The 10688-nt window shown below is 47.7% G+C and overlaps 1 protein-coding gene across 1 annotated transcript in view; it reads right to left on the reverse strand.

The window, feature by feature from the left end:
• Positions 1 to 7971: 7971 nt before the first annotated feature.
• HECTD3 (HECT domain containing E3 ubiquitin protein ligase 3) overlaps positions 7972 to 10688 on the reverse strand; it is a 9637-nt gene continuing 6920 nt past the window's right edge. The window contains 7 exon segments of the mRNA XM_011946288.1: positions 7972 to 8990; positions 9083 to 9154; positions 9269 to 9350; positions 9473 to 9547; positions 9661 to 9790; positions 10013 to 10219; positions 10465 to 10502. Of these exon segments, the coding sequence (XP_011801678.1) occupies positions 8906 to 8990; positions 9083 to 9154; positions 9269 to 9350; positions 9473 to 9547; positions 9661 to 9790; positions 10013 to 10219; positions 10465 to 10502 (689 nt within the window). The 3' untranslated portion in view covers positions 7972 to 8905.

The raw sequence follows: 10688 nt of genomic DNA on the forward strand, positions 1-10688 counted from the left end.
TTGTACAGTTTGGTGCCAATGCTTTGATTCATGCTCAGTAAAGCACCAGAAGTTTTACCCACCATTGCTTTGGCACCATCAATGCAAATATCAATACAATGAAAAACATAAATATATTTTAATATTATTATGAAAATAGTTCTGACCTCACAGATCCCCTGAAAGGGTCTTAGGGATTCTCAAGAACCCATGGAGCGCATTTGAAAAACTACTGCCTTATGGATTCCTCCTGGCTCTTACTGCTTCTAGGACGGACTTACATTATGGCACTCACCATAAAGGACTGTCATCCTCTTTTCCGTGGCTTTATCACACTAGGAGCGCCTTGAAGATAAGTGCTATATCTTATTTGTTCCTGTCTCCCCGGGACCTAGCATAGAATCTGGGACATGCTCAGTGAATAATACTGGATGAATTGAAATCTTACGATTTTCCCTTGACTTCCCATTTGGTGGTGGGAAAACTGGGCTGAGAGCCAGGTTGCTGACAGCATCTCTTCTTCTGAACTTTCCTCCTCACTGTCAATTCATATTATTATCCATGCCTAACCCCATGCTTATTTATTATTATTATTTATTAAGTACACAGGTGATACTTAATAAATGCTTATTAAATACAGGGTATTCCCTGAAATGTTTGTTTCATCTTGACCTCAATTATTCTCATTTCTTCCCTAAGGGATATTTGTGTGTATATATGTGTGTGTGTGTTTGTGTGTTCATATGTGGTGGGGGAATAACTTAACAAGGGCAAGCTCTCTAAACTGTGGAAGACAAAAGAAACCTTTCAAAATTTGGGCCTTGGCTCGCAAACACTCTTCCCACGGTCTGCTAGAGATCTCGCTGGGAATTTGCTGGCCACCTCACAATATTCATCTACTCCATTTGGCCAGAGACTTGTCAGTGGAGCAGGGAATTATTGTTTTTAGAGTAGTGAATGAAAGATAAAAATGAAAAAAGAAATTCCACTTCGGCAAACAATTGCAGGTCCTAAAATATTTGCATTTTGTTGATTGACTGAGACAGGGTCTTGCTCTGTCACCCAGGCTGAAGCGCAGTGGCACGGTCACAGCTCACTGCAGCCTTCACCCGCTGGGCTTAAGCGATCTTCCCACCTCAGCCACCAGAGTAGCTGTGACTACAGGTGCCTACCACCATGCCTCATTAATTAAAATTTTTGTTTTTAGTAGAGACAAGTTCTGACTATGTTGCCAAGGCTGGTCTCGAACTCCTGGGCTCAAGATATCCCCCCACATCAGCCTCCTAAAGAACTAGGATTACAGGCGTGACCCACTGCACCCAGCCTTGTGCTGTATTTTTGTACAAAAACCCAGTAATTGCCCAATAGATCCTTGATAAGTTAGAGGTAAAATGATGCTACAGTATTTAACAAAAGGAACTTGGAAACAGTTTTCATTAATTAGAACTTTAGTATTTCTTTTCAAGCACACAGAATATTCTTCACTGGTGGTTTTAAAGGTCAGAATCTGGGCATTCATGTTTTAAAATGGTGAGTAACTTTTAAAAAATAAGTGATTTGATCAATTTGGTGATTTTTTTCCCCTTTATGGAAAACGACCTTTCAACTGGTTAATTTTTCCCTTGTTTTTAAATTGGAGCCTAGCACAGTGGCTCACACCTGAAATCCCAGCACTTCGGGAGGCCGAGGTCAGAGGATGGCTTAAGCCCAGGAGATTGAGGTTGCAGTGAGCCAAGATGGTGTCACTGCACTCCAGCCTGGGCAATAGAATGAGACCTTTCCTCAACAAGCAAACAAATAAACAAGCAAAATCCAAAAACCATAACACTAAAAAAGAATTACCTTATGATCCAGCAATACCACATCTGGGTATATATCCAAAGAAATTGAAATCAGAATGTTGAAGAGATATCTGCACTCTCATGTTCATTTCAGCATTATTCACAATAGCCAAAAAAGGAAGTAACCTTAGTGTGTATCAGTGGATAAACAGTACACACACACGCACACATCCACACACACACACACACAGAGGAATATTATACAGCCTTTAAAAAGAAATATCTTCTGTCATTCATAACAGCATGGGTGGAACTGGAGAACATTATGCTAAGTGAAATAAGCCAGGCACAAAAAGAAAAACACTGTATGATCTCACTTATATGTGGAATCTAAAAAAAGTTGATTTTGGCCCAGAACCTGGGACGTGGAGGTTGCGGTGAGCGGAGCTCATGCCATTGCACTCCAGCCTGGGCAACAAGAGCAAAACTCCGTCTCAAAAAATAAATAAATAAATTTAAAGGTGGAATCTGAGGCACAGGAAGGTTAAGCAACTTGCCCATGGTCAACAGCTAGTATGTGGCATAGCCAGAATATGGATATAGTCAAGCTGACTCCAAAGAATGTGCTCTTAACTAGTATACAACAGTATATTGCCTCCCCATGGTATATATCCAATATAGGTTTTTCCATAAAGAAAAAATTTTGAGCTCATAAACATGTTGAGGTCTAAAAATCAAAACAATTGAATCCATAGAGATGGAGAGTAGAAAGATGGTTACCAGAGGCTGGGAAGGGGAATGGGGAGATTAGGGGGAGATAAAGATGGTTAACGAGTACAAAAGAGTCTGAATGAGTAATGCCTTGTGTTTGACAGCACAACAGGGTGATTATAGTCAATAATAATTTCATTGCACACTTTAAAACAGCTAAAAGAGGTCAGGCATGGTGGTTCACATCTGTAATCCCAGCACTTCGGGAGGCTGAGGTGGGTGGATCACCTGAGATCAGGAGTTCAAGAGCAGCCTGGCCAACATGGTGAAACCCCATCTGTACTAAAAATACAAAAATTAGCCAGGCATGGTGGCTGGCACCTGTAGGCCCAGCTACTTGGGAGGCTGAGGTGGGATAATCGCTTGAACCCAGGAGGTAGAGGTTGTAGTGAGCTGAGATCGCACCACTGCACTCCAGCCTGCAGAGCAAGAGTCTCTCAAAAAACCAAACCAAACCAACTAAAACGGTATAAACGGATTGTTTACAACACAAAGGATAAATGCTTGAGGGGATGGATACCCCCATTTACCCTGATGTGACTATAACAGATTGCATGCCTGTATCAAAACATCTCACGTACCCCATAAATATATAAACCTACTATGTACCCACAAAAATTAAAAATAAAAAATTACTGGCCAGGCGTGGTGGCTCATGCCTGTAATCCTAGCACTTTGGGAGGCTGAGGCAGGCCGATTGCTTGAGCCCAGGAGTTCAAGACCAGCCTGGGCAACATGCCGAGACCCTAGCTCTACAAAAAAAAAGAAAGAAAGAAAAAAAAAAGTTGGCTGGGTGTGGTGGTGCATGCCTGTAGTCCCAGCTACTTGGGAGGCTGAGGTGGGAGGATCGCCTGGCCTGGAGGTGGAGGTTGCAGTGAGCCAAGCTTATGCCACTACAGTCCAGCCTGGGGGACAGAGTGACCCTGTCTAAAATAAAATCATAACAAAAATAAATAAATAAAAAAATTTGGCTGGGCGCAGTGGCTCATGCCTCTAATCCCAGCACTTTGGGAGGCCGAGGCGAACTGATCACCTGAGGTCAGGAGTTTGAGAGCAGCCTGACCAATGTGGAGAAACCCCGTCTCTACTAAAAATACAAACTTAGCCAGGCATGGTGGCACATGCCTATAATCCTAGCTACTAAGGAGACTGAGGCAGGAAAATTGCTTGAACCCAGTAGGTGGAGGTTGTGATGAGCAGAGATCGTGCCATTGCACTCCAGCCTGGGCAACAACAGCGAAACTCCATCTCAAAAAAAAAAAATTATTCAAAAAATTTTGAACTTTTTACATTAGAAAAGAACATACATGAAATTAAAAGGCAAAGGACTATGAAAACATTTGCAATATCTGACATGACAGACAAAGAGGTTAGGATATAACACCTTAGTGACTTGAGTCAGTAGGCTTTGGAGCTGGCAGACTACCATCCTAATCTCCATCACTTAACCACTTATCCTGGGCAAGTAATTTAATTCCTCGTTGCTCTAGGTTTCTCATCTGGAAAGGGGCATAATAATAAGTACTTACTTCACGGAGTTGTTGAAAAGATAAAACAAGACAGTGAATATATGTTACACAGCACAGTGCTTTGCTAAGAGGATGATCAGCAACTACCAAGCTTTTATTATTTTAGTACCATGCAAAGGTTGCTAAAAATCATTAAGAAAAATATAATGAAAACAACAGAAAAATGGACAAAAATATACGAAGGTAGCTCATAAAGAAGAAAAATAATGGCTCCATATACTAAACAAAGCAATGCAAATAAAACATAACAATTTTACAATTTCCCAGCACACTGAACTGACAGAAAACATTTTTAAGTGTTAATGTTCAAGGGTGGTGAGATTTTAGGAAATCGACATTAGAGGGAATGAAAATTGATTCATTCTGTTTACAGGGCAGTTTTGCAGTTTGATGATTTTAAGAAGTTATTCTAGGCTGGGCGTGGTGGCTCACGCTGGTAATCCCAGCACTTTGGGAGGCCGAGGTGGGTGGATCACAAGGTCAGGAGATCAAGACCATCCTGGCCTACACAGTGAAACCCCATCTCTACTGAAAATACAAAAAAATTAGCTGGGTGTGGTGGCGGGCACCTGTAGTCCCAACTACTTGGGAGGCTGAGTCAGGAGAATGGTGTGAACCCAAGAGGCAGAGCTTGCAGTGAGCCAAGATCATGCCACTGCACTCCAGCCTGGGTGACAGAGGGAGACTCCGTCTCAAAAAAAAAAGAAGTTATTCTAAGGAAATAAATAGATATTGCAACGGTATACACATGAGGATGTTTATTGCAACATCTGTAGTTTCTGGTATTGAAAATTTGTGAACTATCTTAATGTCCATCTGTAGAGGTTTTAAAATAAATACAAATTATGAAAGTTCCGTATAATGGAATACAATTGCCACCTATAAAAATAATGGTCAGCCAGGCACACTGGCTCACGCCTGTAATCCCAGCACTTTGGGAGGCTGAGGCAAGCACATCACATGAGGTCAGGAGTTCGAGACCAGCCTGGCCAACACGGTGAAACCCCATCTCTACTAAAAATACAAAATTTAGCTGGGCATGGTGGCGGGCGCCTGTAATCCCAGCTACTTGGGAGGCTGGGGCAGGAGAATCATTTGAACCCGGGAGGCGGAGGTTGCAGTGAGCTAAGATTGCACCACTGCACTCCAGCCTGGGTGACAATGAGACTCTATATAAATAATAATAATAATAATGGTTAAAATGAGTGCCCCCTTGTCCCAGTCGTCATCATTTCCTGCTTTGATTAATCCCTGCCACCTGTCTCCTTCCACCAAGGCAAATATAGTTATGTCACTTTCTTGCTTAATGCCCTCAGGGCTGCTCACTATAAAATCCTAAAACTGGCCTTATAAGGCTGGAGTCTCATTTCTCTCCTCCCTTTACACTCCAGCAACACAGTACTCAACAGGCTTCTCAGTTGACCTTTGTGTCCAGTTACATGCCTTAGGAATTTCACATTTCATTGAGCTGCATTGGTTAGAACGATCCTGTTTTGTCCCCTAACAATTTTCACTTCTTTGTAGCTTTTACAAAAATGTTAAGTGTTGTTTATGGAACTCTTTGTTTATATGTGTCTCTCCCATTAGAGTTTAAATCCCATGAGGGTAAAAATTATCACTGCTTTAGCCACTATTTTATCCATTCACCTAGTGTAGTGCCTGACTAGGTGCTTGATGCATATTAGTTTATTGAATGAATGAATGAATGGTTAAATGCAGGCTACGAAATATACAGTGTGAGTAAAAGAGGGACTAAAGATTTCATGTGACCATACTAGGCACAGAAACTGGCTACTTCCTGTAGGTGCATGTGGCCAGGGCCCTTTCCTGAAGGGAGAGAAGGAAGAGGTGCACCTCTGACCTGGGAAAAGCAGAGCTGGGTGGGAGTGGTGGCCTTGAGGGTTTCCATGCCTTCTGCTCCCTGGGAGGGAAGGGGGTTCACCACCCAAGGTGCAGGGGGCCAGGGGAGGAGGTGGCAGCCGAGAGACTGAGCTATTAAGTTCCGTGTTTTGGGACAGGCCTCAGGGTGTACATGGTGCAGGCAGAGATCAACCTCTTGCACAGTAAGTTTCCCAACTAGGGGAGCGTCAGGGCGCGCCCTAGAGGACAGGAATGGGAAGAGTTGCCAGGGCGATTCTCCGCGCAAGCCACTTCTCTGGGCAATCAGCCACCACAAGGTCTCACATTGTACCTGGACTCTGATATGACTGGGACCCTGGGGCTGTACTTGAGGGTGTGACTGGCCACTGTGGGGGTGTAGGGGGGCTGTTCATACACAGGGTTCTCCCAGATATTCCCTTTTTTTTTTGGAGATGGAGTCTCACTCTGTCACCCAGGCTGGAGTGCGGTGGCATGATTTCCGTTCACTGCAAGCTCTGCATCCCGGGTTCATGCCATTCTCCTGCCTCAGCCTCCCGAGTAGCTGGGACTACAGGCGCCCGCCACCACACCCGGCTGATTTTTTTTGTATTTTTAGTAGAGACAGGGTTTCACCATGTTAGCCAGGATGGTCTCGATCTCCTGACCTCGTGATCCGCCCACCTCGGCCTCCCAAAGTGCTGGGATTACAGGCATGAGCCACAGCGCCCGACCTTTCTTTTTTTTTTGATACAGGGTCTCACTCTGTTGCCCAGGCTGGAGTGCAGGGGCACAATTGGCTCACTGCAACCTCCACCTCCCGGGCTCAAGCGATCCTCCCACCTCAGTCTCCCAAGTAACTGGCACCACAGACACGTACCAAGCCCTGCTCATTTTTGTATTTTTAATAGAGGCAGGGTTTCACCATGTTGGCCAGGCTGGTCTCCAACTCCTGGGCTCAAGTGATCTGCCCACCTCAGCCTCCCAAAGTGCTGGAATTCCAGGTGTGAGTCACCATGTCTGGCCCCAGGTACTTGTTCTTGAAGACTACTCAGGCCTATAATCCTAGCACTCTGGGAGGCTTAGGTGGGAGGAATGCCTGACGCCAGGAGTTCAAGAACAACCTGCTCGGCCGGGCGCGGTGGCTCATGCCTGTAATCCCAGCACTTTGGGAGGCTGAGACGGGCGGATTACGAGGTCAGGAGATCGAGACCATCCTGGCTAACACGGTGAAACCCCGTCTCTACTAAAAATACATTAAAAAAAAAAAAAAAAGTAGCCGGGCGCGGTGGCAGGTGCCTGTAGTCCCAGCTACGCGGGAGGCTGAGGCAGGAGAATGGTGTGAACCCAGGAATTGGAGCTTGCAGTGAGTGGAGATTGCACCACTGCACTCCTGGGCGACAGAGCAAGACTCCGTCTCAAAAAAAAAAAAAAAAAAAAAAAAAAAAACAACCTGCTCAACATAGGGAGACCCCCATCTCTGCAAAAAATGACCCAGAAGCGGTGGCATACCTGTGGTCCCAGCTATTCAGGAGGCTGAGGTGGGAGGATCACTGGAGCCCAGGAGGCCCAGGCTGGAGTGAGCTGTGATTCTACCATTGCACATGAGCCTAGGCAACAGAGACCCAAACAAACAAAAAACAAAAAGACTGCACGGGGTTGGGGGCAGGGTAATAAAGATGCTACTGCCTCCACTTCTGTCAACAACCCTGACCTGGCTGGTCTGTCAGCCCTCCCAAGTCTCTGTCTTCTATGATGTCAAATTCTTCTGCTCACTTGGTTCCAGAAGTGGACTCCCTTCCTCCAAATCACCATATCCGTGCCAGAAAATGCCAGCCCAGCCTGTTTTGCTTGTTTTCTCTTTTCTGGGCAGTGGGGCCCTTACGTCCCACGCCCCTGCTCAGCCCCAGATGTGTAACTGTGCAACGTTTGTCACTGAGAAGCCTCTACTTGCACTTCACATTCATCTTCTTGGCTCCGAGCAGGGCACTAAAGTTGATTTCTCTTTGTGATCCCTGTGCCTAAGCCCAGGGCCCAATAAACACATTCTGAAGGAATGAATTCATCCATTTATTCAACTTTCCGGTATGCAAGAACTTCCTTTCATGGAGTGTCATGGAGGCCCTGAGGGAGGAATGGTAAACTGGGGCAGAGGTGTGCATAGCTCTAGGAATAGGTTTAAGGTCTAGGCTTTAGAGTTGGGGAAAGGGGAGCTATTACAGATTTCAAAAAGGTCATAACTGGCCTTAACCTGTGCAAAATCTTGGGGGTGAAAGGGCAGACAGGGAGTCAGGCTGGAGGTGATGCAAAAGTGAGGAATATGGGGAGGTCGTGGTAGTCAAGAGTTCACATTGAGTGGATGTGGGTGGTGGGAAGGTGGTGGCACTTTGTGTGTTGAGACTGGGTTGGAAGAAGAACAGAGCTCACATCTCTGGTATGGAGGGAGAGGAGGAAAAGAGCAGGATGCGAGGGCAGGTGCTCAGCTACTGCTTCCTTCTTGGAGCAGGTGACCAAGGAGTTTGGCTATCACTCCCTGCCCATCCCAGGCTTCTTGCTTGGGGAGGGGCCTCCACCAACCTCCAATGCTTTATGTGTTGAGTCATGGCTGAAGAAAGCCAGAGAGAAAATAGGAGAAAAAAGGTGGAGCTGAAAATGGAGGCAAAGTCCATGAGTTGGGGACCTACATGGCCCCCTTCAAGTAGCTCAGGCCTGGCAGCTTGTGCTGGGCTTGTGGAAGATTCCCTCTTAAGAGGTGAAATACCTCAGGAAGCAAGCCCCAGCACGGGTAGGGCTTGTGGGTCTGCGGGGCTGGGCCACTAGCGTTCACCTGACCACGCCAGCTGCCCCCACTCCAACTGCACACAGGAGCGGGGCACACGGGGTTTTGCTGAGCACGTCAGCCAAACCAGGGCAGGGAAGATGTCTTCGCCCTGGGCAAGGCCAAGAGGGACACGTGCAGTCCTGACGGTCCTGCAGCCTGCGCACACCTCACTCCTCCCAAGGGCTCATGTCGGTGTCGATGGCCACACAGTTGTAGGCCGCATAGCGGAGCTTCTCCTCGCATACCTTAGCACTGTGGGAATGGGGACTTGGTCAGATCCATCCATCACTACCGGGGTGATGGGGCTCCCCTGGGCCCCAACTCGAGCCTAGGGAAAAACCCACCTGGCATAGTGTGGCAGGAAGAGGGTGCTGGAGCAGGTGGAAGACTCGGGCAGCGCGTCTGTGGTCTCGTAGCTGGGGGCATTGAGGGACCATAGGTCAGGAAGATGTGTTGAGGCGCATGTACGTGTGTGGGGAGGGAGGACAGCAAGCGGCCATGGCACCTTCGGGCCTCCCTCCAGCACTCACCCCAGCTTGTCTGGGTAGATGTAGATCCGTGCTGGCAGGCGGCTGCGGCCTGTGACAAAGCGTAGGAAGCGGCTCCGGTCCTCTGGAGGGAGAAGGAAATCAGTCCCACGTGGATGGTGAGGGAGGGTCTACAACTTCTACCCTGCCTCTGCATCCCAGCAACAGAGTCCAAACCCAGGTGTCACCCTGCCCTCCTCCACTGACCGTTGGTGAAGTTGTTCAGTGCCTCCCAGAAATACTGCACCCGCGAGTCAGATGGCTCGAAGTCCTCAAACCGGGCTGGTGGAGACAAGGCCAGCATTCATTCTTGGGTCTCGTCTTGCCCAGTCCTTGAGCCCCAACCCCTGTGTTGTGCTGTGCTGCCCTGCCCTGCCTTGCCTTGGGGAACTCACTGAGCTTGCGCAGAGCATCCACAGTGACCTCCGGATCCCCACACACTTTCTTCTCCAACTCTTGCCAGGTCAGCAAGTCCAGCACAGCCTGTGGCACCACCTTCAGCAGACCTGCCTGCATAGCTGCCACCTGGAGAGTGGGTAAAAGGCTTGGCTGGGGAAGAAGGCATACCTCCTGCCTTACACTAGGGGGCATCACTATAGCTTCTGAGCAGCAGAAAGGTGGCACCGAGGAACGGTGGGGGCCAGAGTTCTTGGAGTATTGGGTGGCCTACAGGCTGCACTCTGGGTCCCAGGAGCTGGGGCTCAGGAGGGGCCAAAGCTCTCTGTTCTACTGGCCTCTGGGTATTACCTGCTCCTTGCTCTCCTCTAGCCGTGCCTTCTGGACCAGCTGGATGAAACGAGAACGGTCCCCATAACCCACGACGATGCCTGCGCCCCCAGGGATCAGCTCCACCACCTGCTGGTCACTCAGTACAGTGGTGAATGTTAGTTCCTTCCCAAACTTGAACTCAAATGTCTCCTTGTCCATTCCCTCCATCACTTCCAGGAGCTTCACCTAGGGGTTGGAGAGAGGCAGGGAAGTAACATTTTCACTGTGGAGACAGTCCCTGTCTTTCCACAAGATGCTCACAGGGAAGCAGAGACAGCCAGGCAAGGCAGTCACCATGCAGGCAGCAGGGAATGACAGTGTCAGTGTAAGAGCTGTAAAAGCATCAAGACAACACCTAACCAGCCTTGGAGGCCAGAGGAGGCATCCTGTGGGAAATGGCATCTCAGCTGAGACCCAAATAATGGCTGGGCTATAAGGGAAGTTAGGAGAGAGAACATCTTGGAGAAAGCTGGAAAGAGCAAAAGGCCTAAGGAAACTATTTGGCTGGAGCCTGAATGTGAACCAAGTGGCTGGAGATACAGGGTTCATGTAAGGCCTTTATAGATTCTGCATTCTTTTTTTTTTTTTGAGATGGAGTCTCGCTCTGTCGCCCAGGCTGGAGTGCAGTGGCTGGATCTCAGCTCACTGCAAGCTC

This window comes from Colobus angolensis, unplaced genomic scaffold (genome assembly GCF_000951035.1).
Source record: "Colobus angolensis palliatus isolate OR3802 unplaced genomic scaffold, Cang.pa_1.0 Scaffold106, whole genome shotgun sequence".
Taxonomy (NCBI): Eukaryota; Metazoa; Chordata; class Mammalia; order Primates; family Cercopithecidae; genus Colobus; species Colobus angolensis.